The following is a 26,595-nucleotide window of genomic DNA, read 5'->3' on the forward strand; positions in this document are numbered from 1 at the left end:
TTTAAAATAATTTGATGTTATCTGCAAAGTAACTTGTAACTAAATAAATGTAGTGGAGTAAAGGGTTAGATAGATCTGAGTTTTTATTCCACCTCTGCCTGAGATCAGCTTTGTAATATTGACCTGATTTTACCCCAGTCTCTTATTTTTCACAAACAGTTCTGCTGAATTTTGACAGAATAACTATTAGCGCTTCTCCTCAGACCACGTGTGTCTTCCTGCAACAATATTTTCATGCGGGCATTCACGCAGGAAGCTAGCAAGGTCACAGGAAATGCATTTCTCAATCAGAGATTTTTGCTTGTGCGTAAGGGGGAGGGTCTTCTTCACCGAACCATGTCATCACACCACAAGCTTGAGTTACTAACAGGCTTAGCTCATTATCAGAGGGTGATTTCATCGTGACATATGATGAAAGTAATTTGTTTTGTATGTAAGCAGGAACTTCGGGATTATGTAAAATATGACAACAACACAAGCAGGGATTTTCATGAGTTGTCTAATCTCATCATCGTCACCGTTGCGTGGCGGCCACTTCTGCTTGGAGACGCCCTGCTGTATAACGTGTTCAGTGCGGCTGTCTGCATCGTATTTTGTGCTGTGTGGGAACGACAGGTTATAACTTTGCGCTGAAACTGAAACTGCTCAAGATCCCCACCTTTTTATGACAGTTGAGCATCTAGATGCATATAGATGCCACATTGCTGTGAAACCACTGACTACATGAGAAAAGACAGGGGAAACTCGATGCACCACAACTCAAGTCAGCACTGCTTCAGGTAAAGTCTAACCACTCTGCTGCCATCCTCGGGGCTTTCCACTTACCCCGTGGGATAATAGAGGGGTTGCGGTGAGGAGGGCAACTGCTACAGAAGGTGCCGCAGACATCGACAGTTCAAGGAAACTACAGTCGGATTCCTGCCAACATCAACAGCACAGGCATGCCATAAAAAGCCCCAAATCAACACCTAAATCAAGCGTATCAAGTGTACCCTGAAATGTAAGGAAGCCTAGAAAACGCTGGACGCTCTGCAGCGCAACTTCCCTCTCACCTCCTGTTCCCATTTTAAGGTTCTGCTTTTCACAAGTTATCTTTGACCTGCATGTGTTTCTGTTTGTAGCTTTACAGTAAATCACAATAAACAGCATAGGATATACAATGTAGGTCACAGCGGTCACACCAAAGAAAAGCAAAAGTGAGAAGTCCCGGACCACATGAGAGAGCATTACAAGGAAATTCAACCACAAGCAACAAGAAATGCACTGTCATTAGATGCAGGATGTCGATCGAGACTCCTTGTTTTTGTTCAACAGAATCTCTTTTATTTTGTCTTTGAACTGCACAGGAAATGGTGAATAAGGTTGTTTAGGAAAGTCCCCTTTATTCTAACTAAATACATATTTCTATAACTTAAAATTCACACAAATCTGTAAGTTCATAACTGTTTTGAAGCTCTCAGGCAAACCTTATTCAAGCACCCCAATAGCACTTTTTTTTTTTTTTTTTTAAATGGAACCATTTGTCCGCAAGGCTTCAAGTTATACTATGTGACCAGACAAAAAGGCCGTACTGCATATGAGAAACGTTTTTTCATCAAATTTCAGAAAGTTTTGTGAAAATGTAAAAGGCTGAAAAATCTAGAAGAGCCGTTCAACTTCAGAACACACGACAAATTCAGAGTTTACCTTCCAACGTGTAAAACAAGAGCATTTAAGATCTATTGCCATCAGAAATTGAACGTCGTTATATTCCTCCGTTTTAAAATACTTTGTTAATTCAGGGGACGTCTTCCACCTTTCAGCCCTCTGAGGAACATGACCGAACATTAATACAAGTTGTGGCTCTGCAATGAAAAGAAAGAAAGACCTGCCAAAAGTAACAGGGTTGCATTCAAGACCACCACATTAATTAAACAATGTTTCAAAAAACTGACCCGTGATAAAATAGTATTTATTTTCTCATACATATACTTCATTTTTAGAGGGTTTTCACTGCATGGGGTACTCTTAAATATGTCATGAGTGTTTGAAAAACTTAGTAGTGTTTTGACTCAGAGGGGGTTTCAAAATGTTGACATTTTGTAAAAATCAATCGTCTCTCCAAGACAAAAAACTACAAGGCTAAAGGTGGTATTAGAAATTAAGCACCAAACAATTATCTTTCCATTCAGTATAAATGGAAACATTGTGCAACCTGTTCAATGACCATAATGAACATGGCAAAAAATATGTTAATCTGATCATTAGACACTAATTACTCAAATGCAATCTGGACCCACATGTTGTGTTTGCTTTTGTAGAACCGTCGATCCCATAAAAGAACGTCGCGCTGATATTATAAGAAGTCTGTGGTTCCATTCACCAGCATTTATACAATCTGAGAGTCTAGTGATTCGACTTAGCAATATATTGAGCTATCGTATGACCATATCTCTATATTATAAAACAAAAACGAAGCAAAATCTTTATCGTTAAGCTCTGTTATCAGTAATAGACCAGTGTCTCTGTATGTTCTAGCTATATTCTCATGTACAAATATTCATATCAAAAGTTATACAGCACAATTCTCACCATTTTTCCTTTACAAGAACTTTGATTAGTGAACATTAAATGATTCACAAGTTTAGATGAAACCAAAACAAAAATGGTGCCGGCCTCAGTAAATAATAAAATATAGATATAACAAACACGTAACTAAAATCTGCTTCAGGCACAACTTAAATAAAGGCATTTGTGAAATTATCATATCAAATATGGCGCTTATGTCCAGTATCCATAGGCTGAAAACAAAACAAAAAAAAAAGAAATGATTTTATTTACAAACAGCTAAAATCTCTGACAGATTCATGCTTCACTTCACAACCTGAATTTGTCCTTAAAGTGCATGCAATAATAAGCAGTTTTACCAAGTGGGATCTTGAGTTGTGAGAAGATAAACGGGTTGATCAAGCTAACGCCAATTGATCCTACATATCAAATGAAAGAAAAGGTAAGAACTGTTGCCTAGAAAAGTGAGGGACCACAGTATACTGTATGCATAAGCACAATATGGAAGTATGACCAAAAAAAAAAAAAAAATCCAATGAGTAAACTGACTTTGTCCAGTGACCCCATACAGTAATATTCACATTCAGAGCATAAAATAATCGAACGAAATTAAATAAAAACTCATTAAAAAAAAGACAAAAGCAGCTTAACACCACGGGGGAGTCCGCAGCTCACATTCCACAATGTCCCTCCATGTAACACACACATTAAGCATCATACGAACATGATGGGTTTCTACTTAAACATATCAAAGTGCCAATTTTTACTAAAATTTCCTGATTTATTCAATTCATACCAAAAGGAGGAAATGGCATGGAGGAAAGAGTCTGTTGTTTTTGAACACATAAGTTGTTTTGAGTTACACTGACTAGGTTTTGATTCGTATTGACATGTCGCTGTAGATTCTTTTGTTTTACTTTCCCCCCCTTTCAAGTTTCACAAAAGAAGTCCTCATTGCACGTTAACGCCTCGATTCGAAGATGTGATATCTAAGAGAGAAGAAAAGCAATGGAGAAAGATATCCGGCTTTGCCACCGTGGACGTGACAAACGGTCAAGTGGACGTGAAAAGGGCACGGATATGTTGTCCTCTAAAGATAAATCCACTTTCATCTGTTGTCTTCTTTGGGGAAGTCCAGAGATCCCAGGCTTCCAAAACCGAGGCTTCTACTTTCTGTGTCAAAAGTGTTAATTTCTCTGTCCTGACGCTCCAACAAGTGCTTGATCTTTTCTGTACGCTCCTTCTGAAGTGCGGCCAGTTCCTCCTCAATCTGTAATCAAAAACACGATGGTCGTTATTTTGTTACATGGACACTAATTTACAAGACTGTAAATTAGCAGCAGTTGTCTGTTCTCACTGTAAAGTTACAGTGAGAACAGACAACTGGATTGTTTCCATTTTCCTCAAAGTATCAACGACCGACAACACAGGACAAAATGATAGTTTCATCATTCATTTAGTTTATAATGGAGACAGCAAGACGGGTGAAAGCAAGAGGAAATGCTGCCAGCATGACTTAATCACAAGTTTATAGGGAACCGATCTAAACGGAGATGGCGTCATCATTCCAAAGCCTTTACATTGCGCAATCAATATTTAATTCATGACTAAGTTCAAACTCAAAAATGTATCTATTGCCAGTTTAAGGTGTTTTGCCGTGCTAGCTGTGGGGTTTCGTTGTCACAACTCAAAGACTTTCAAAATAAGGCGTCACAAAAGCTACATGCTAAATCACCTTTAAATCTATTAAATATTCGTGGTTCCTAAAGGATATATCTCACTGTCGATGGTGGCTGCCCTTACCTTAAGTGTAAACTCTAAAACTGAAACATGTAGTTGATATGTCACTTTCATTTATCGATCTATAACTGGCGCTATAGCGCTTTTCCAGTATACTCCAGTGTACTAGCTTCACAACACTTGTCACATTCACCCATTCACACACACTTTCATACACTGATGGCGGAGCCTGCTGTGCAAGGTGCCGACCTGCTCATCAGGAGAAATTTGGGGCTCAGTATCTTGCTCAAGGATACTTTGTCATGCAGCCGGGGGAGCCGGGAATCAAACCAGCTACCTTCCGATTACTGGACGACCTGCTCTACCTCCCCAAGTTGTATTTCCAAACGAAATTGCCAGACTTGACCTCTTCTAGCTCCTCAAATGTGAGGAGTCTTTGTCCTGCAGTACGTGATAGTAAATTAAAAATGGTTTCTTTTTCTTTCTTTCTTTATATATATATATATTTTTAAAAAAACATCATCCGTCTTAGACCTGGCAACTTCATAACATAATTTTCACTTGCACCAAAGAAATTTAAAAATTAAAAAAATACAATTTGCACATAGCAATGATATTAACTGAGGACTAGACTCTACAGAATGCTGACTCATGCTCCTCAGTGGATGAACACATTGGATTTTGCCTGTACGATACATTTTCGACCATGTCTAAAGTCTATGTGTGAATGTCACTTTGTGTTGTATCCTGTTCTGTTTTCAACATAAAGCAATTTGTAATTATTTTTTGAAAGGTGCTGTATAAATGAAGTTTATTATTACTAATGTCCGCTTTGCACACAACATATTTCTGGGATAAGACTTGTTTCCTTTTTAACAAAACAAATATATATTATTCATGCATAACCAATTTATAACTGCAATATTTCCTTATGGCTTGTAATACCACTGCTTTATATTTTGTGGCGAATGGAAGGGTTACTACTTTAGTATTTTCTACAGATTGGGTTGTAATGAGGTTAGAAGAAAAGAAAAACAAGGATATGAGTCAGCAACGATGCTGGCAGCTCTGTGAAGCTGTATTTAACGCAGTGTGATGAGCTAAATGCTGGTGTTGGCATGCTAACATGCTCACAGTGACACTGTAAACATGCTGATGCTAAACAGCTATAATGTTTAGTGTATTCAACATCTTAGTTTAGCATGTTAGCATGCTAACATTTGCTAAACAAACACAAAACTACAGTACAGGCTGATTACTTTAGTTATGCAGGTATTTAATAATCAACCAAAGTATTGGACAGATTTAAATGTTGTCCTGATGATGACCCCTAATCCTGACAGAGACAAAAATCGACGAACTTGATACACATTTTTAAAGGCAATTCATCCATTAGTGATGATAACATTGCCATTCCAGGAGCTATACTGCTCGCATGGCTACAAGTATTCAAACAATATATTGGTTCACTTTGCAGTTATTAATGTATTTCATACACACAGCATTGGGATCTGTGATACTCTTATAATAAGGATGTGAGGCCAATGTCAACAAAACAAATGAAGGTCTTTGGATAATAACTGCCTCTATCCTCATGACTTTTCAATTATAACAACCCCTATGAACAAACGTGACCTTTTTGCCCAGTGTTCTGCCCGTCTCAACGTCCACTGCAGTCCTTTTTACTACTTTACTGAGTTAAGAACTGACTCCAGAGTCACCAACCGCTCGTGTTAACCCTAACCCTCACCTGCCAGCAATGAGCTTCACCAGCAGAACGAGGTTAACCCCCAACAACTGCCAACCTCGCAATTCTGACCAACCACTTGGACGGGCCAGAGGTAGCTGAACTCGAGGTCTTCCACACAGCACTTCGTATTTGTGGCTGTAATTAAGAATGTAGCCTCTAGGGACCACTAGGCACTAAACTGTAAAATCTCACAGTAAAAGTGTTGCTGTAATCGTGTTATCAACATATATCTCCCTGCCTACCTATCCTGAGGTCATTGTTTTACACATTATGTATTTATTTGATCTTAAACCTACCTTCTGTTCAAGGTGCGCTCTGCGTATGGAGACCTTCTGCTCAAGTTTCTGCTGCTCCCGCTCGTGTTGGGTCTCCATCTGTGACTTGGTTTTTCTCTGGTAGGCGTCCAGGAGCTCCATCTCTTGCTTCAGCTGCTGCTTCAGAGCTTGGCACTCTGCTTCCTGCTCTGCGTCTAATCGCATCTAGAGACCCAGCGAGACAGAGGTAGTTACAAACACATTAACAACAAGCAAAGGTTGGGCCTCTATGATTAAACTACGGGCCAGAAAGTTTTTGCTAAAAGATTTACAGAACAGCTGTGGCTTTAAATGGAGCTCCAGAACTTTTCTGATGTGAAGAGCAAATGTGTTGTACAAATAAATCAAGGGTTTATGATCCTCGTACCGCTTGTGACGCCATCATTTCGTTGATGCTCTGCTCATACTGCTCCGCCAGTATAGCCAGTTTGCGTGTCTGCTCCTCTTTTAGGCTCTTCAGGATGCTCTTATGGTCGCCTTTGGGAGAGACCTCCAGCTGATGGTTCCGAAGAGCTTTGTACTGCTTGTTCTGCACCTTGCAAGTATCCTGGAACTGTTTCTTGATCTGCATCTCCAGCGCCTACAGGGGGTTAAAATCCACTAATTACTAACCAAAAAGACCTCAACATGGATGCAAAATAATTCTACTGAATAATAAATAAAATGCGGTGCAGTATCTCTCCTGATTTGACTGATTGATACATTTGGATCAGCAACAACTTCCATTGAATTGACATTTACTGGACATCAACTCAATCAGTTTTAAGAAAGAGAAAGTTCCAGGCACCTTGAGGTTTCTGGGCTGCTGCCGCTGCTCCAGAGTGTGTTTCCTGTGGAGTTCTCTCTGCCGCCGGCCGTTGTACTCCTCCTGGTTGTCGAGCTCCGTCTGGTGCTGCAGCCGCATGAGTTCAATCCGCAGCTTCTGCAGCATCTGCAGCTGCCTGCGCTCCATGTCCTGGGTGGACTCGTCCTGCCGGATCATCAGGGCGTGCTCCATCTCCTTCTGGGTCCTCTTCTTGTTCAGCTCCTGGGACAAGAAGTTCAAACAATACTTGGTTAGGTTTAGAGGCAACAAATATACTTGGTTAGGTTTAGAGGCAACAAATATACTTGGTTAGGTTTAGAGGCAACAAATATACTCGGTTAGGTTTAGGCAACAAATATACTTGGTTAGGTTTAGGCAACAACAATACTTGGTTAGGTTTAGGCACCAACAATACTTGGTTAGGTTTAGAGGCAACAAATATACTTGGTTAGGTTTAGAGGCAACAAATATACTCGGTTAGGTTTAGGCAACAACAATACTTGGTTAGGTTTAGGCAACAACAATACTTGATTAGGTTTAGAGGCAACAAATATACTTGGTTAGGTTTAGGCAACAATAATACTTGGTTAGGTTTAGGCAACAACAATACTTGGTTAGGTTTAGAGGCAACAAACACACTTAGTTAGGTTTAGGCACCAACAATACTTAGTTAGGTTTAGAGGCAACAAATATACTTAGTTAGGTTTAGGCAACAACAATACTTGGTTAGGTTTAGAGGCAACAAACACACTTAGTTAGGTTTAGAGGCAAAAAATATACTTGGTTAGGTTTGGGAAAGCATAGTTTTGGTTTAAAAAGACCTATCACAACGTTAAACACATGTTTGAAATATCACTTCTCCCATGTATGTATTTTCCTGGTCTTTTCCCCTGAGTCACTAAGCTATGACATTACAAAAATGTCATTGGTCAGTTTCAGTCATGGCCCTGGAGCAACATTAATTATGATGCCCCAGGAACAACACCAACTCTGCAATATCAGATTGTGCTATAACTGTTTATCCTCATATAAAGTATAGCATATATTTTCTTCATATAATCATTAATTAGAGATCTGGAGTGCCATGCCAGCAAGCTTCTGGCATCTTGACACCTGTAATATCTGATTAATCTGATAATGTCAAAATCTTGTGATAAACTATCTCATTATCAAAAGAAAAATTGCACCTATGGTCGTTTCTCAGCTTCTATGGTTAGGTCACATTTATTTTACTTATATATTTCATGAATTTAGTGTATTTTTTATACACCTATGTAGATGACATATAACTTTTAAATGTACCAACAATTACAGGATTTCTGAGTAATTTCTTGATCTGAGGTAGTCGGACACCCAGATGAAATTAGTCAGTGACGACCTAAACAATAGCCACAACAAATGCCTCAGGTTCTTTTTACTTCAAGGTTCATATTTGTTTGTTCCAGGTGATGTGACTCACTTCAAAAACATGAGTTAAAACGTACAATTGTGCATTCTAGTTGTTAGTGGACAGACCAGCGAAGCACTCTCACTGTTTTAAGTGTTAGAATATACCATTTCTTAAAGTCAACATTGAAAATGTTTCCAAGAATTAGCTATTTTCTTCAGTATAGCGTGGGTTGTACTGGAGTCCACCATGTTTACTGCCTTGCTTAGATCCTTTCCCACTGTGTCAATGTAGTTTTGCACTCAAATTTTTGTTGAGTCCAGGTTACTAATGGGAGAATTTACTGTTTTTTTCTATTTCATATCAGAAAAAATGTGGATTGAATACCCTTGGACTTTTTTGAAAGCTGGTCAGAGTTGATTAAAATGAATTAATGAAACCAAATGTAAGTTGCATCAGTATCCTTCACATTTTAACTAATCAAAATCCATTCATATAAACAGCTGTATTCTTTGTGGAATCTGGCCTTCAGTCGGTCATCATGATCTTACAAAATGTTCTTGTGTCCAAACATCTTATGAAAAAACAACAACAGTCTCATCCAGACTGATATTCAGTTTACAGTTGTTATGTATTGTAGGGAAACCACATCACCTCTCTCAGCTGCTCCTGTTCAAACTCGTGCCTCCTGACCAGACTCCGGCGTTTGAGGGCCCTGCAGCTCCGGTCGTAGACCAGCCTCTGCTGGGCCAACAGATGAGCTTCTTCTTCAGCCTGAGAGCGCTGTATTGTTTCTTTGTGCCTGGACAGACGCTCCTGCTTCTCCTCCTTGGGTGTACAAGGGTCTTCGCTCATCTCCTGTAACGCCAACAGATAGAAAGCACAAGAACGACAGAACAAAGTGTTTCATGTTGAACGGATATAATGCAGGAGATAATAAACTCGTGTTTGTTCATGATATTTACTTCTTTGATCTTGTCTTTGCAGAGCCTGTACTCCTTTTTCTGATTCTCTAAGAAAGTAGTCAGCTCTTTCTTTTGCTGAGCAACAATCTGTTGCTGGATCCTCCTCTCTTCAGCTGCCACTGACTTCATCTGTGATGAGACATTAAAACATTCAAATTATCACCCTTCATTGATCTCCAAACTGTCAAGAAAGCCGGCGCAGACACAGGTTTGTCTTGAAGTGAATTAAAAACCCTCTGTAGTTTCCACCTCATTCATAAATAACACCTGCTGCTGAGGCTGTTACCTCTTTGTCGGTTTGAGCAGCGTGGCGTTTGGCCAGTCGTTCCAGCTCAATGTAAGTGTTGTTTGCATGTGTCTCTAGTTCCTTCTGCAGCCGGAGCCTATGCTCATCCATCTCGGCCTTTAGCCTGTTCTCCAGGGCGATCAGCTGCTTCTGGTGCTGCCGCCGCATGCGCTTATACCCAGACATCTGCTCCCGCAGCTCAAAGTCCTGCTCATGCTCCTGGATCTACCTGATGACCTAGACGTGGGTGGGGGGGTGGGGGGGGGACACAGGAAGCAGGAAGTAAAAGAAACGGAGCAGCAAAATGAAGACAGATAGCTGGTAAGTCACAGGATATGGCCTAAAAAGAGACCACGCAGAGGAGAGACACAGCCACGGTAACCGGATAACTTAACAAGAGTTGATAAATATTACAGAAGTCTGACATATCCAGCATCAGTGTCACACAAAAGAGGTCAAAGCCTCTGCTGTTTAATCCCATTAACCATTAATTAACCAATTCAGCAGCATCCCTGATGAATAAGTCACATTTATATGACACCACTGCTGTCTGTGAAGGGACTGTCGAAGGCTGTCGTGAGAGAGAGGACGTGGAAATGCACCATTTAAATCTCATTGGTAACAGACATCAGGCAGATTTATACGGAGTACGTACAAATGCAACGCGCACACATAAAAGCAGAGGCAGAGAGGGGAGCTGAGGATGGAAAAAATGACATCCATTAACAGGATCCGGTTGCCATGACTACAGATGTACAGCTGAGAACACAGACACCCCTTCCCTCCCCTCCTCACCTCCTCCCTCCCTCCCTCCCCCCCGCCGCCAGCACGCACGCACACACAGACACTCACTCACACACACACACACACACACACACTGACACACGCGCGCGCACACACGCACGCACGCACGTATTTCCTATGCAAACGGCGCAGAGAGGGGAGCCGCGTACCAAAGATGCTGATTTGATGGTGGCAATGTGTTCACAGATCTTGCAGTCGGTGAGAGACCGGCTCTTGTGAGAAGTAGGCCGCAGCTCTGGCCTGGTGTCCCTGTGCACAGCCTCATCCCTCACGCAAGCATGGTCCTGCAGGGGGGGAGGAAAAGGAGGAGATAGTGGGGCTGGGTGCTTCCCAGGCCCGCCGCACTCGCCGTTCCTGCTAGAGCTGCTGTTATTGCCGAATCTCCCTGAATGCAGCACACATCCAGCTTTAAATGCATCCTTCCCCCGCTTGATCCCCCGCTACTGTCTGCAAGTTCTTCCTAACAGAGAAAAGGGCATTGCCAAACAATTGCAGGCACCACCGAGGAGGCAGCTACTGGATGTAGTCGTCTTTTTTTTTTCTTTCTCTCTCTTTTTTTTTTTTTTTTTTCTCTCCTGGCGTCCCCCTCTTCCCAAAGAGGAGGAACCGAGCGGCTCCGGTGGAGAAGGGTGAATTATGCAATGCCTACCATTGATAATCGGAGAAAGATAGCACAGGGATGTATTTTACCGCCACTCTCCTTTTCCGTTTCAAAATGCAAGAAATGTTTGGCAGGTAAATCACTTTCCCTGTGTTCCAATGATCGCATGTGGTACCATGTTGAAAAATACTGGGATCAGATAAGGCACATCCAAACATGGTTTTCCCTCGAATATGTCGCCTGACGATCCGTTTGTATTCCACTCGAATTTCTGTCCTACATTTACAGCGCACTTGGTCATGGTAGGTGGTTCTGGTGCCTTCTATTCATCTCTTTCCTCTGTCCCTCTTCTACACTCCCCCTTCCTTTAAAGAGACACCGCAATACTACAGGCACCTCTCAGCTAAGCCTAAACTTCCTCAGTATCACACTCCCGTCACAAGATGCTTTGGTAGGAAAGAGAAATATCACTGAAGAAATCCACTAATACTGTCAGAACAATGCCCACTGATGGAGATCACATAGGGGAGACCAGGGACAGGTGTGACACTTTTTTTGTGTGTGCAATTTTCCCAATTCCCTCAAAAAACGTTCACACTGGAGCGGCTGATTTGCTATATTATGAATTTAAATGTGTCCACTGCTCTAACAATGCGTTTTAGTGGTTTTGTGAAATATACACAGGTTGCAAAACTGATTTAAATGGAATATACATAATTCATCTGTTAAATATTTCAAATTAAAAAACATAATTTATCATTCACGTTATTATTTGACAAAAAATTGGAAGCCGTCAAATTACAGTTTGTCTGTCGTCCTCTCTCCGATACCTGGCATCCTGCAAACAAACACATTTCCACTGACTGTTAACATGCAGCCAATTAACATTAACATAGCATGTCATTTTACATTGAATGTGCAATGACTAATGCACATTTTACTTAATCGCAATATTCATTTTATTACTTTATTTGACAGGGACAGTGCATATTGATAACATTTCTGAAAATAGGCCAGAGTCTGATAGAAAGACTAATTTACTATCTATCTAGCTAGCTTAAGGCCTACATGAACTAGATTAGTTAGCTAGCTAATCTAGTTTATACAGGCGCTTAGGTATCTTTAATATAAATGAAACTTGGCTCAGAGACGGTCACAGTATCACCAGCAGTGTTTTCACCTCATGTCAAATCTGGACCTGTAAACACACTTGGTGGAGTTAGTCCAGTTAAATTGAATCGCTATCTTGCTTTATATTTTATAACAATGAAGCAACGGGCCAGTTATTATTCCTGTCATTACTCCACGTGGCCACTAGAGGGCGACAGAGACAAACATTTACCTGCAGCCTCTGTCCACAGTGCTGAATACGTATATTTCAACGTATCCAATGCACTGCTACTATCAGCAATATCAATACTAGTCATTCTAATTAAATCATTGCAGCCACCTAACAATCACCTAGCTAGCTATAGCAACATCTCACTACAGTATTAATCGAGGTATTTTTGCACAGACATAATATGATTACATTTTATCCCCAAATATTTACTCAGGCTAGCAGTTTTTGCGGCTGTATGATAACTTTACTTTCCATTTGTATGTGTTGGTGTGTTGAGTGTGTGAGCATCGTTTCTGCTGCTTCTTCTAATGTATGATATTTAAGCGTCAAATGACACCTGTTAAATCACCTTAATTTAACCTTTGCATGTATCACAATTTTATGGGCTAAATACAGAGAACTTTCACTATGTCGTATTAAGTGTGAATGTGATAAATAAAGATTCTTCTGAATGTTGAACGTGAAGTTGACAGTGGATGAAGGAAGGATGCCAAGCTTTTTGAAGGTGCAGGTGATGGGGCTGCAGCACAGAGTGACTCAGTGGGTGTCACTGAGCATCTGCTGGACGTGTTAATGTATGTTAATGGTCTGTTTGCCAAAGGTAACTTTATTATCTGGGATTATTCTAGGATATTTTAATCTCTTCTTTCTCTGAATGGACACATTAATTGAGATGGAGATTCCTTTGCGTTGGTCAGGAAGCACAAACGAAAAAAATGAATGAAAGAAGGGAGAAAATGTTTTTGCTTTTTGTAATGACTGTTTGTTACTTCATCAAGTCACTCTTAAGTGAGTACTTGCATGTCACAGCCAGTCAGAACAAACAAACCAAGAAGGCAATCATTAGATCAGTGTACACATTTTTAAAAAAAACCTCTCTTTTTTAACTAAAAAATGTTTATTATTATTTTCCACATAGAATGAATCCATGTGTTGCCATACTGTACAAATACAGTAGTTTAGTTACATTAACATGTAACACCCAGTTCAGACACCAGATGTCACTGTTGCCTTTGGAGTGGCCTTCATCAGATCAGTTCAGTAACTTACTTTTACTCTGGGTCCTTTCAGCCTTCATTGCACTTCTGAAATGAAGCAGCCTTTTCATTCATGTGTAATTTTTCCAGCAGCTTAATACTAAAATTTCATTCAGCTTTCATTTGCTTTGAAATTTGACATCACAAGTCATGTAGACGGTCACATTTGACCATAGTGCAATATACTGCACAACAGTGGTTCTCAAACAAACCTCTAAACTGACATGACTTACACCACAGACCCCCATTTTATAAGATTTTGTTGCAGGATCTCCCATCAAATACGAATTTTGCTTTAGTGTAGTGTATGAAATCCATAACCAACATAGTCACACAGTTTGTTAGGGACCCCTGGAACTCCCTCAAGGACCCCACTTTGGGAACCACTTTAATGTCTGATAACATGTTTGTAGCAAATCTTTTAAGTAATCAAGTCACTGTAATAAACATCTGACAGCTAAATAAGAAGATGTGGAAAGACGTCTTTGTATCAAGGTTCTGGAGAGAAACTGTGAAGGTCTACACAAATAAAAATAACTTAAATACTGTCGACCAAAAAGTCCAAATATTAACACTAAACAGGACTTGAGCGCCCTCTTGTGGACCATTCGGCATGCCAAGAGAAATAGATGAATTATCAATACAGATTACACTGATTTGCACTAATCCTTTAATCTGACAACTAATACATCAGTATTAAAAGACACTGAAGGGGAAAATAATATTATTCTTTATTTAAATGGCAGAAGCTGTTTAATACATTTGTGAAGATTATATGATATGAGGACAGCTCCATTAGGCTCCTTATCCGATACATCAACGTACTGTTCAGTGGAGACACATACAATGAATTCGTGCCACAGCTTTTTTCAGCGTCTCTCCTCCTCAAAAGCAAAATCAAATTCAACCAAATTCTTTATTTTTCTATTACGTTACGCTCTTACACAGAACACTTTTTGACATACATACCTGTCTGTCGTGCCATAGCTTACACATAAATATTAACCAATGTCTGGGACAATTAAACCTACTTGCACTGTCCATTTTCGGCCAGTATTGTCAGCCATCATCTCAGCAGTCCCTTAGGTCATGCAAGGTCACAACTACAGCTGCTAACATGTAGTTTTTATAAGTGTTGACAAGCAAAAACAATTCATTGTTTTCAAAGTCAGCTCTGTGTTACATAGATGCATTGCATTTTTATTTGGAAACCAAAAGTAACCAGGGCTATGATGCTATACCTGTGACAATGCATGGTACAGTATTAGATAGGATTTATAGCATGAAAACAAACTTGTTGTTAGGCTTAGACTACTTTACTGGTTTCCCTTTTCACAGTCCTGCGTCTGTCTGATCTGAACAGGTATGACGATCTCATTGATCGGGGCGCTGACGGATGTCCCGGGGGCGGGGGCCTCTACGGACAGAACTCCATCACCGGACAGCGAAGAACTGATGTGCTGCAGGTCCACCCCCTGTGGCAGTCTTTAAGAAATGAAGAGGACGTTTATCAGCAGCTGGCACGCCAAATTAAGCAAATCTAAGTCATGTTACAGCTGATGTTGCCTCATCACAAAAACTGTATTTCTTTAGTAGGACTGTAGGCTGCTCAAATCACCAAAAAAATACATTTGAAAAACTCAACAGCAATGTCTCTTTATAGAAATGATGACTTGCTGAATCAACAGACCTTGTTGTGAGCAGTTTCATGAGGGAACTACTTTTTTCTACCGAACTACATCCCCCAACCGTATCACCTCGCACAACTAAACGGCTAGGCTAGGCTGCTCATGAATAAGAGGCTAGTTTACCAAGCCAACTAGCTAGCTAAGCACGGGATGTAAACATTAATGTCATCATCATTGGCTTTAGCTGTAATATTAGCTAGCTTAGTTGGCTCGGTAAAGTAGCCTCCAGTTCACCAGTAGAACACACGCTTCCTTTTGCGCTGAGATACGTTAGCTAGCTTAGCTAAGTCTCTTGCTGCTTTCTTCTTGCGCAGTGATGCAGTTGGCGGTCTGTAGGCTAGCTTGACAGAAAGAAATGCCAGATAGCACTCATACGTCTTGCAGATGTTGAACGAATAGATGTTACGTTAGGAAGACGTAGTTTGGGGAGTGTTTGCTGACTTTCAAACATAACTCGCGCTGACGTCAGCTAGATCATGATGTACATATATTGGGGATAGTTCCTATGTGAAACTGCTCAAAACAAGATCTGTGGATTTTGTTGAGTAACCGAGTCATGACTTCTGGAAAGAGACATTGCTGTTAAGTTTTTCGATTGTGTGTTTTGGTGGGACACCACAAGCCAAGTGCCATCTCGTTCCATTATATTTAATGGAAAGCAGAAATCTCTATGGCCAAATCTCCAAAAGTAAGCAGCTCTCACCAAAACAACCTAGATGGATAAATAGCACTACAGGTAAGAGGCAAAATATGTATTTTTGATCTTGGTGTGAGCTGGCTCTTTAAATCATGCAGAGCAGGGTACTCAGATGGATTCAATTGTTCTAAATTTCTCATTTTCTCAGAGACAACTTACTTGTATTTCCGGGTGAAGCACCTTGAAACCGATCCGTGCTCATCCTGCCTTTCTTCATGATTTCCTTGTGAGGAACAACAAAAATAATGAAAACAATGTCGAGAAAATAACGTGCTTTATCTGAGGTTTGTCACATCATTTGTTTCCTATCTCACAAATATCTTGTGGGACAATCAGAGAACATGCACAGTATACCTGATATCTGCAAATAACCGTCCTTGGTTGTGATTGTAATTTCCTCAGGTGAGAAGTGATTGACGTCCAGGTTAATCTTCCAGCGGTCCTGCCCTGTCCTGATCTCTGACACTCCACTTGTCAGCTGCCTGTTTTGGTTCGACGCCGCAGGATGCTGACCGCTGAATGGAGGCAGAAGAGGAGTCTGTGCATACCCAGGCCAGTTGAAAGACCCCAGTCTCCTCTTCGCCCAGTCTAACCAGTCCAGATCACTGGGCTCAAGGAAAGGAGGGAGGCCAAAATCCTGTGCGAAGATGCGGCTCGGCTGCGTCCAGTTTGGGAAAGGATCCCAGCTCACATCCCGACGGAAAATGGGACGGGATAATATTTTATTTTGCTCACCCATATCCTAGAAAATAAGCTCAGAGGGAAGGAGAGGGATGTTGAAAGTGCAAAGCCTGCAGCTCGACGGGGACAAACAAGTCTAGATTGATGACCTGAACACTAAACAAAGGGGCAGCTGTATTTTTATCCTGGACAGAAAGTGAGCTGGAGGTCTGAGGGAAAAGGCTGCTTTGGCATCTGTAATGCTCCACTCACACACTTTATATACCCAGCTGATTCATTTTAACACTTGTCCAGCATTAAGTGTGATCTAAGGGGTGAGAATGACTTGGTATGGCATGAGCTGCGATGTTACTCCTTCGTTGCCCCGGGACATGGAGAGGACAATGCTAATCATTTGTATTTATATCTCTGGAGTGTCTGTGGCAAGTTGTTGGTGAATGACTCTGGAAGCAGCAAGCAGACAGTTTATTCAGCAGTGTCCTCTGCAGTCTTGTCACATACTGGTGCCCTTTGTCCACAGAAATCACAGCTTTGTGTTATGTGAGGGAACAGCGCGTACATTCAGAGGGACACAGTAAACAACACGGTTACTTCCAGGCTCAAAACACAAGATTGAAGGAGGAAAAACTCGTCATTGTCGTGCGATGGGTATGCGGGGCAAATTATAACGTGAAAGACATGTTTGCATCCAGGACAAAGTGATTGGCTGAAAGATTGACGCAGTCGAGCGTCAGTGAGGAATTTTACATCCAGAGCCACGTCTTAATAAATCAAGCCTTTCGCTCTCAAAGAGGAATGGTATTTATAAATGAGGCGATATCTGTCGCTTTTCCATCTGCGCTCATCCAAAGCGTCAGTCAAAGACATTAACCACATATATATGGAGTAATACAGAGTAGAAACACAGTAACTATAGCTGAAGTAAGCAAACACATACAGTAATACTTGGAGTTATCACACTGCCTTGACCTTTGTTTGCAATCTCATTGATTCAAGTTACGTGATTTTCTAACAGACTGGAATATTAGCAGTGCACAATATTTGTGTACATAAACTGAAGTCATCTGCTTTCAGAAATGAAGCTACACAAAATACTGTATTTAAAAAACTTTATTTTCCAACAAACTGTATAACAACAACACAATTCGGATGAAAATCGTCAATATATCCACTTTTTCTAAATACACAGTTCAGATGAATTTACTCTTCTCTCTGTAAACATTGGTGATCTTCAGAGCTGACCAACCTTTTTCTTCACACATTTATAAATAACAGAGTGTTTCGATACTAGAAGGTTGCATCAATAATGTGTTCACCTTTGACAGGAGTTTTATCTGTTAAGTTATTGATTACGGCTTTATTACTTTTACACAGATTACACCTTGATTGCTAAAGTGTTTTCCCGGCCTCAACAATAAACCTGCAGTTATTAGTTATTAGCCCACAATGCTGTGCTGTAATGTCAGGTGTGGTCAAAAGTGCATCACAGGTTTATATTTCAACCCACTGAACTCTCAGTGTGTGGTTACTCATTAACTGTGCAGGGACCTTTGCTCATCCTTCTGGCAAGCACAGATCTTGGCAGATGTTTACAAGATTTACAACCAACATGTGACAACTCTGTTGCACTAAAGCTGCGTTTTGTGAGTCTCTATTGAAACATATAGTTAAGCGTGTAGGAACGATGAAGATATATATGTACAGTACAGCAGCAGGGCAAGACTCGGGTTTAGAAGGCCTCAATTTTCATAGCTCCTTCAGAGTCGGCAGACTTCCTGTAATAAAAGAAAAAACGTTACTTTCATTCCTCAGCAGGTAAATAGCACGACATCGCCTCTGTCAAACCTTTATATGTAAGTAAATAAATGAATGATGTGTTACAGATTCATGATAAGTCAACTGAAGATGCTTCACCGTACCTTTTCTTTTTTCTGCAGTAGAGTGCGATTGTTGTTATGATCACGATCAGTGCGAGAGCTCCGAGGACGGACCCGACCACCATTCCCACGATGTTTACTGAAAAATGACAGAGATGTTTTTAAAACCAGAGGCTCCTTACAGAACACAGTAAGTATGAAAATGAGTTTCGATAGTTGACTTCATTGATCCAGACGGACATGAAGTAGACATGCATCCCTGAATTGCCATGATACTTGGTGCAGATATTCATGGTGCCCAGAGGATGAATCAAATACAGTCACACACATTTGCCACTGCTGATTTGTGAAAATCAAAATCATTGGACAGGACAGATTTCATCATTTATTCATACAGGGAACTTTGCAGGCTGCCTCTTCTCCAGACCACTGGCCATTCTCCTGGCATACGCGCTCCTCCGATCCTTTGAGAGAGTAGTCGTCGTCACAGGTAAACCGCACCGTGGCTCCTTGCAAATATGAGGTCCCCTCCTTCTTCCCTCGAACTGGCGGTGGCAGCCATCCGCAGGATACCACTGCCCAATATAACAATAATTAACACCGTGAAACCGAGTACATTTTGTACATAATCAAAACGGGAAATGTTCCTAGACTCACCTGGCTTTAGATCCCGCACAAGAGAAATGTGACTCTGGTAAGATAATCTGGTAGCGTTTCCCATTTGCGGACTACGGCCTACAAGGATATCGTACCTACAGGACAGAGGTACTGATCAGAAAATGACAAATACATCGACTTCCTTCTTACTGAGAACATTTCAGTACAGGTTTGTTTTGACAAAAATGTGTTTGTATCATAAAAAAACATAACAATATTTTATTTGTATACTATTATAAGTAAAAGTGGATAAAAGTTTTCTTCTCCTACCTGCAGAACTGAGAGCCCTCTCCAGTGCATATCTCAGAAGCCTGATTGGCTAATGGATCATCTGGGTTCTCAGGGACAGTAAACACTGGAATAAAGCTCGGGTCATGTCTGGGGGCATCTAAATAATTGTCTATAAGGTACTGATTATCATATGTGAACAAGGCAGACTTGTTGAGGACAATCCCTGGAAGACAAAAAGAAAGAGAGACACACTTACCACCACAAAGTGCTTTAAATTTAAAGGGAGACAACATTATCTGCTCATATGTCATAAAACGAGAATTTTTTTAAGATTTCCAAAAATAGTGAAGCAGTATGACAAAGAAATGAGAGAGCAACAGCTAAAATTAGCATTCAACTACTTCCTAGCGAACATGCAGCAGGAAAGCCTCCTCCTCCGCTCGCCTTCCTCTACCTTGTCTCCTCCGCTCACACCTCATGTTGGAGGGATTAGGTCATGAGGAGAGGAGGCAAGGAAAGGAGTCAAGGATGTACAAAGAGAAATGATAAGAGGAACCGTTGCGTCTTTTCAAGGACCTTAAACTTTGGTGACGTGCGTTTAATTGTTCCTGACTAACAATTCGATATGATAATTTCCACTGTGACAAAAATACATTTATGAATGTAGTTTGCCCTTTGAAACCTGGCTGAAGTCAACCTTAGTGTCATAGTGTCCTAAAGTTAGCCTCAAGTCAATTTGTTTCATGCCAATTTAATCATTAGCTACACTGTCGTTTCACACAGTAAAATGGTCAGCATGTTGGTTCTCACGACGTGAACGATACCTCATATTTTCATATTTTCCAAGTCATGATGCAAGAACATAATCTTAATGTAATCTAACTTTATGCCTATTTAACTACGCTTTCCCAAGTTTTCCATTAAACATCTTATATATAAGTAAATTCACAACAGACATGAATGAATTTTGAATAACAGCACATAATCGACGTTGTGAATAATGTCTTACAGCTTGCTCCAAAGCTGAACAGCTCTTCTGGATTGCTTTGGTCCCGCACAAATTCACCGTTGCTGAGAACGAGGTCGTCGTCGGCGTAACCGTTCATCCTTCCCAGCAGTCCAAGAGTTGCGTCTTTGAACTCCTCTGGCAGGAGCACTGTGGTTGTCAAGTCTCCAGCTCTCTCCCGCACTTCCACCCCGGCTCCAGAGGGGAACATCACGGTCACATTTGTAGGGGTCGGAGAAAACACAAACACACCTAGAAGAGATATTTGTTTAGAATAAAGCCGGTTAATGAACATGATGATATCATGACATCGCTTTGAGTGTTCCCACACTTCTTAAACATCAAATTCAATGACCTTTCAAGGACTTTCCAGGGACAATTCCCTCAATTTCAAGGATCCAGCACACATACCTTGAGATTATAATACTAATGACTATTAATCTTCTCTTAATATTGTCTTACAATGCTGAGACTTTTTATAATGAGATAGCTTCCTGGCTCGAGTGTAGATCAAGGATTTCAAAAACAGGTTTTCCCCCCCTCAAAATCAAAACGTTCAAGGATTTCAAGGACCCCTGGTAACTCTGAATCTAAATCATACTGGATTTTTTTTAACTGAAGCATTTACTGCATGTCTAAGCAGCATTTTACTGTTAAAGTATATTTTTGGGAATGAGACTCAGAAATCAACTTTTATTTTTGCAAATAGGACCTTTAAGAGGGGAACATCACAAGTCAGGGTCTCACCATTAAGGTCCATCCAGCTCTGCTCAGTAAAGGGGAGGGTCTTTTGATTCTGCAGCACTTCAAGGCCGATGTGACCGCTGAGTCGCACCTCAATGACGTCAGAGTTCCCTTCTTTCATGGCAACAGACGTCATTTTTGTTGCTTTAATTGTTCCTAATAGTGAGAGAATGAGAGCAATGACGTAGAGAAGGGGAATAGTGACAAAACGTTTATATACAGAAATATTTGTCATCATTCTCACCATTCAAAGGCTCTGTTCTGCCTTGGATTATCAGATTGTGTGGCTGCTTTGAGGTCACCAAAGTGTATTCCCCTTTGCCATTGAAGGAGTAGCTCACGCCGTCAAATGTTACGAAGTGGGGATCTCCAAACACCATAGCTGCCATTACACACACACGCAAAAAAAAAAAATAAGACTTGACACAAAATTATAATCTTATGAAAAACAAAACAAAAGTAACGCCATTGTTAACTCACCTGATCTGGGTGGCTCGTAGGTCCTGCAGTCACTGGAGGGCCGGTGTTTGAAGTAGTAGTGGCAGTGGTCGGACCACAGGCAGCAGTAGTAGAAGCTGAGGACGTCATAGACCCAGTGGGACTGTCCGGGAACACGAGGTGGGTTTTTGAATGGAGGTGAGCCCCAGTCGTGGGCTCGGTCTGGAGTGCTACCCCCGATCGAGTCTGAGGTCAGGACCTGAACACCCCTGCTGTCATAGCAACACTGTTGTCCTGCTCCGTACCTGGGACTGTTGATACATTTCCAAAATATTGTCACAACAGTGAACTACTTCATAATTACTTACAGTCTTGTAACTTAACTTAGTAACTCACAGTATCACCAAACACATTTGTTGAGTTTTAAGGTGCATTACGTAAGAATTGTAGTCGAAAACATTTAAAAACAAACGATTATCATCAACAGAAAGTGAATAATAATTTAAAGTTAAGACATCTATGTATTGCAGTGCAGAGATATCGACTGAAGCTAACATGCTAACCAGCTAGCCCCGGCCTATTCCGGTCTAGACTCCTGTGCTAGCAGTGTACACGCTCCAAGCTCCCTGTCCGGAGCTATAAATGAATTCATCATCTTTTGAATAAAATGTTGTCACCTAAACCTGACCAGTTATGTTAACAGTCAAGACTCACCTGGCTTGTATCGCCCTCACACAGTGAACACTCCCAGGGTGGTAGGTGCACACGCTCCCTTTCTCTATATCACAGCCGTAGTCAGTCTGAGGAGAGAGACAAAACGTCTACTGTGTGAATATATTAATTAAACAAAGCCCCCTTAAACTGTGACTGTACACACTGATGGGTTTTTCCACTTTGCTTGTGGACAAGGCGACAGCAGTAAGAAATGCTTAACACTGAATCCTCATCAATAAGTCACTAGCTGCACACATGCAGTTTTAAGACAGTACTAGTCACTCACCTGCCACTGACAGATAGTAATGGGTTTGCCTAACCTAACTGTAATTTCTTAGATACGAGGCAACGAGGAAACGTGTTCATTGGCTTGTAAATACAACAATAATGAAAGACCTGTCCTTGACTTTTAACTGATACAGTGGGCATTAGCAAAAGGTTACAGCTGCCATAACCACATAAAGTCATTACATAATTTAATCTGGAACATACAATAAAATAATACAATCAAGTTCCTATACTGATATGAAATCTCTGTCCACTTCATCTAAGACTTACTGCACTACATCTATGTTTCGTATTTAACTTGAAATGAAGGTTCAGTAGGGTTCTTGAACGTGTCGGATATACCTTTAAAAAGTTCTAAAGGTCATGTTCATAACATTTTTATGTCAACAAACCATCGTCCAAAATGTTTGTTTTGTTTATGACTGTGTTCCAGCTGTCGAAAAAGGTTTGTCAGCCAAAAACATCACGCCACTGGTTTCATCAGCATCGAGAGTCCTGGTAGTTGCCCAGATGGCTGAGTTGTACAGTATACGCCCAGCACGCTGTACTGCCCTACAAAGCCTACAAAATAAGTCACCCTGGGATGGCTGTGTATTAGTTCATTTGTGCTTGTTTATGCTATTTCTGCTTTTATGTACAATTATTTTTTATGTGCATGTGCCATGCCGGTGTTTAATCATTAAACCACTGTTTCAAGTGATTGCTGCAAAGTCTACATGTTACTCTTTACACTCACATGAAACCTTCCTGTGTCTGCTCTCGCTTGAGCCAGGGTGCAGGGGCAGTCTATGATCTCACTGAGGAAGTTGGGCAGCTGATTTTCCAGCTCATCCCATGCTAAACATTTGTCCAGGGCCCAAGCTGCCGAGTCCTGCCTGAACGTCTCGTCCAGCTGCCAGGCCAGAGCGTGGTCCTCAGTCCACATGGCATTCACATTCCTAAATGAAACACACGACAAACACAGCTGTTGACTCCTTTTTCGCACGTTTCTTTATTGCATAATAATATTTCGAGGCTTTTTTCTGTTCTAGTTTGATGTTTTACGGCTCCGGCACCTCAGCTCAATCAATTTATACCTATCCTAATCGTATCATGTAAAACTAACTTTACTACTAGTAACGGTAACGTTAGCTAGAAATGTGGGTGAATGCTAATGTTAGCTGTTTTGTAATAGAAGCTAATCGGTTGTCAACGAATCAGGAAGCAGTGAAATTATAACAATTTGAGCTTCCACCCTGTGCTTGATTGTTAGAGGAAAATGGCCACTGTGTGAATATGGTCTATTAAAGGAAATGTTTGTACATACCACGATCCATCAGGGGAGGTGCTGGGGCTGACACGTACAGAGCCAAGCTCCCAACTTGAAAAGCCATCCACTGCTGGTTGGGGCAAAAAGCTAAAGGAACCGTTGTTGGAGTGATTCTTTGCCAGCGAGTACAGAAAGCTCCACTCAGCTCTCCAGTCGTTTCCATAGGGTTTACCTACAGAGAAACATTTTACACAATTCAGTGTTTTTACCCACTTTAATTAACAGCCATGTGACCTCGAAAGTTCATATAGTGTACTCACCTGTCTCCCTGTATCCCCAGAGCTCTATGTTGACCCTGTCCGCTCTGACCATAGAGCTGTTCCATGTCATCTCAAGGGTGCCTCCAACATTCGGTGTGCCGTAGTACTGCCATTTGGTTGAGTTGACCATTGTCGCCTTAAACTTAGAATCTAACTTGCCAGAGTGTGCTGTGGCAACACATTTGAATCAAATAAACCAGATATTAATGTCATTTCAACACCAAATGGAATTTCATTAATTTAAGGAGGAGTTTTGATGTCATCCGCCAATTATTATACCTGACAGCCAGGCTCCAGTTCTGTTGAATGTCACGCCGTCATCAGAGGAGATTTCGAAAGGAATCCAGCCTGTTTCGTAGAGGAGCGGGGAGATACAATGGGCTCTACTGTTTTCATCCACATATCCTTCAGTGATGGACCGACTGTCCTTGTTGAACCTGCCGTTATAAAAGGGTGATAAGGAAGTTTATATACTGCACTTCACCTCTGTGATGTAATAATCGTGAAAATTCATTCATTCAAAGGTATAACCGTCACACGGGGGAACAAAAGAAAGCCTTACATGCATTTAATCTTGGAAGTCCCATTGAAACTTGCATCAAGGACCATAAAATCTGTCCCGCCCAAAATGGTCCCAGAGTATGGCAAAGTTTCCACACAGTAGTCTCTGTAGTCTGGACAGCAGGTCTTCAAGTTGACGCAAGTTGGGTGGCATGAACATGTGTCTGATGTTGCCCCACAGATTCCTTCACATGTTTGTCCTGTCCAGAATAAGGAGAAAGAGGTCTTCAGTATGTAGTCTGAGGTGTGCCTCCAGTTTTATTTTAAAACTGATGCCTTAAATATTTTGGATTAAAGGTGCAAAATGTTAGAATTTTAGTTGAAAACACAGCATTAAGTGAATGATTAGTTAGAAATTAACTTCTTCTGAAGTTAGCATGCTAACCAGCTAGCCCCATCCCGTCCTGGGATCTCGACCGGACCGCTAGCTTCACAGCTGACTGAGCTAACTTGCTAATGGCCGCTACAGTTAGCAGCGATTTGCGGTGACTCTAGTAATATGCTGCCCCCTTTTTTCACCAGGTGGCCAATTCTTACATATTGCATCTTTAACTTAGGTAGAATAATTAAAGTCTTCTTTTAAGTCTTCTTTTTTGTTAAATCAGATGTCAAGCTAACATAACTCGAGAAAATATGTTCAATAACCTTGAGATATTAAGTTGATTCAACAACCGTTTTGAATTGTATTTCTTTTTATGTTTACTCAGATTTAAGCGTCCGTTCTTTATTTTACAAAGAGGACAACAGACCTTTTCCACAGCAGCCATATTGACATGAAATAGCAGGTAAACACAGGTCTAGTTGATAATAATGAATACGGTTCCATTCCATTTAGTGTAGCAGGGCCTTCCTAGTGAGCCAACATGCATAATAGCAGCACCTTGACTCGGTTTGACCTGAACAGAACAGAATCTTAATTAGTATACCAGATAACACCTGTGTTATGTCAAAATGGCTGCTGTGAAAAAGGTCTATTGTTGCTGCTCTTATTCAACAACTCAGTTCAACATTAACCTTTATCATAGTTATCAATGTTTATTTGATTGTGAAAACAAACAACCATGAATTATCTTAAAATGAATTAGAGACACAAAGCCACGTGCTGCTACAGTACGCGCCTAAATGCTAAATATCCTATAACTTTTCACTGTAGTGGACATAAAGATATTTTGTTCTTCTCCTCTAACTCAGATTAAGACAGCAAACAAGAGTATTTCTCAAAATGTCAGAGATGAATTATAATGTTAAAAGAAGTATGTGGGTACTTACCCAACGTCCTGTAGACACATGAAACCATAAGGACAAAGATTACTGCTGTGAATTTCTCCATCGTGAAGCGGCAGAAGAGCCAAGGTTCCTGCTGTTGTCTTGGCTGCTTCTACGATTGTGTCCCGGGCAGATACAGGACTGCTCAGCATTTATCTGAACCTTTACAAACATCTGCTTAATCATCAACCAGGGTTTATTGTGCACCAATAACATCTAAATATATCCTCACATGACTACCTTTGACCATCGCTCATGTCAGTGTCATACAGTTTTTAAGATTATTTATCTGCTTAATGGATTTTAGATTGCATGTCAGAAACTGCCAAACCCCATCTTGGCTCTTGTAATTACCCTTTACCATATTTAGATAATAGATATAACTTATCAACACTAATGGAGATAAATGCCAAATAAAACATGCTCTCATGTTAAGAGAATATTTGTCATATCAAATAATAACAGCACAATGATATGAAATACAGTATGTTTTGTGTTTAATTGTTAAGAATCTGTATCACAGCATCTGTGCCTTCAGATCACATTTATAGATAGGAAAGAGTGAGTAATTTATGGTGTGACGTGATTGTGGATGCTGAG

At 40.8% G+C, this 26,595-nt stretch overlaps 3 protein-coding genes across 3 annotated transcripts; all 3 read right to left on the reverse strand.

Moving 5' to 3' along the window:
- Positions 1-1,934: 1,934 nt before the first annotated feature.
- Positions 1,935-11,591, reverse strand: taok3b (TAO kinase 3b). Its single transcript, XM_084382493.1, has 8 exons — positions 10,748-11,591; positions 9,795-10,031; positions 9,509-9,637; positions 9,198-9,401; positions 7,139-7,378; positions 6,719-6,931; positions 6,334-6,516; positions 1,935-3,817 (listed from the first exon to the last, which is right to left on the reverse strand). Exons 2-8 carry the CDS (start codon positions 9,978-9,980, stop codon positions 3,656-3,658), a joined length of 1,317 nt encoding a protein of 438 aa, XP_084238619.1. The 5' UTR covers positions 9,981-10,031; positions 10,748-11,591; the 3' UTR covers positions 1,935-3,655.
- A 2,701-nt stretch (positions 11,592-14,292) lies between these two features.
- On the reverse strand, positions 14,293-16,972 carry LOC311275453 (heat shock protein beta-1-like). Its single transcript, XM_084384031.1, has 3 exons — positions 16,318-16,972; positions 16,123-16,186; positions 14,293-15,063 (listed from the first exon to the last, which is right to left on the reverse strand). Exons 1-3 carry the CDS (start codon positions 16,700-16,702, stop codon positions 14,895-14,897), a joined length of 618 nt encoding a protein of 205 aa, XP_084240157.1. The 5' UTR covers positions 16,703-16,972; the 3' UTR covers positions 14,293-14,894.
- An 828-nt stretch (positions 16,973-17,800) lies between these two features.
- On the reverse strand, positions 17,801-26,083 carry LOC311274899 (sushi domain-containing protein 2-like). The gene is made up of 16 exons (XM_084382901.1): positions 25,999-26,083; positions 24,731-24,929; positions 24,448-24,605; positions 24,169-24,336; positions 23,906-24,080; positions 23,336-23,537; positions 22,312-22,397; positions 21,640-21,908; positions 21,404-21,541; positions 21,163-21,315; positions 20,419-20,667; positions 19,449-19,632; positions 19,179-19,273; positions 18,917-19,096; positions 18,564-18,660; positions 17,801-18,419 (listed from the first exon to the last, which is right to left on the reverse strand). The coding sequence occupies exons 1-16, from the start codon at positions 26,057-26,059 to the stop codon at positions 18,374-18,376; spliced, it is 2,460 nt and encodes an 819-aa protein (XP_084239027.1). The 5' UTR covers positions 26,060-26,083; the 3' UTR covers positions 17,801-18,373.
- Between the last annotated feature and the right edge of the window lie 512 nt (positions 26,084-26,595).

This window comes from Pagrus pagrus (assembly GCF_965226575.1).
Source record: "Pagrus pagrus genome assembly, chromosome: 19".
Lineage (NCBI taxonomy): Eukaryota > Metazoa > Chordata > Actinopteri > Spariformes > Sparidae > Pagrus > Pagrus pagrus.

Bases quoted from the DNA above. Each gene is read 5' to 3' on its own strand.
- LOC311274899 (XM_084382901.1), bottom strand. From the start codon at position 26,059: ATGGAGAAATTCACAGCAGTAATCTTTGTCCTTATGGTTTCATGTGTC. The intron at 21,542-21,639 runs GTGAGTTAACAA...GTGTAATGGCAG, and splicing joins CTACGAGCCACCCAGATCAG to CTATGGTGTTTGGAGATCCC. The intron at 19,097-19,178 runs GTGAGTCTAGGA...TATATTGGGCAG, and splicing joins TGTGCGGGATCTAAAGCCAG to TGGTATCCTGCGGATGGCTG.
- taok3b (XM_084382493.1), bottom strand. From the start codon at position 9,980: ATGTCTGGGTATAAGCGCATGCGGCGGCAGCACCAGAAGCAGCTGATC. The intron at 6,932-7,138 runs GTGCCTGGAACT...AACCCCCTGTAG, and splicing joins AGCAGCCCAGAAACCTCAAG to GCGCTGGAGATGCAGATCAA. The intron at 6,517-6,718 runs GTACGAGGATCA...CTGGGTCTCTAG, and splicing joins AAATGATGGCGTCACAAGCG to ATGCGATTAGACGCAGAGCA.
- LOC311275453 (XM_084384031.1), bottom strand. From the start codon at position 16,702: ATGGGTGAGCAAAATAAAATATTATCCCGTCCCATTTTCCGTCGGGAT. The intron at 16,187-16,317 runs GTATACTGTGCA...GTTCCTCACAAG, and splicing joins CGGTTATTTGCAGATATCAG to GAAATCATGAAGAAAGGCAG. The intron at 15,064-16,122 runs GTAAGTTGTCTC...CATTTCTTAAAG, and splicing joins TGCTTCACCCGGAAATACAA to ACTGCCACAGGGGGTGGACC.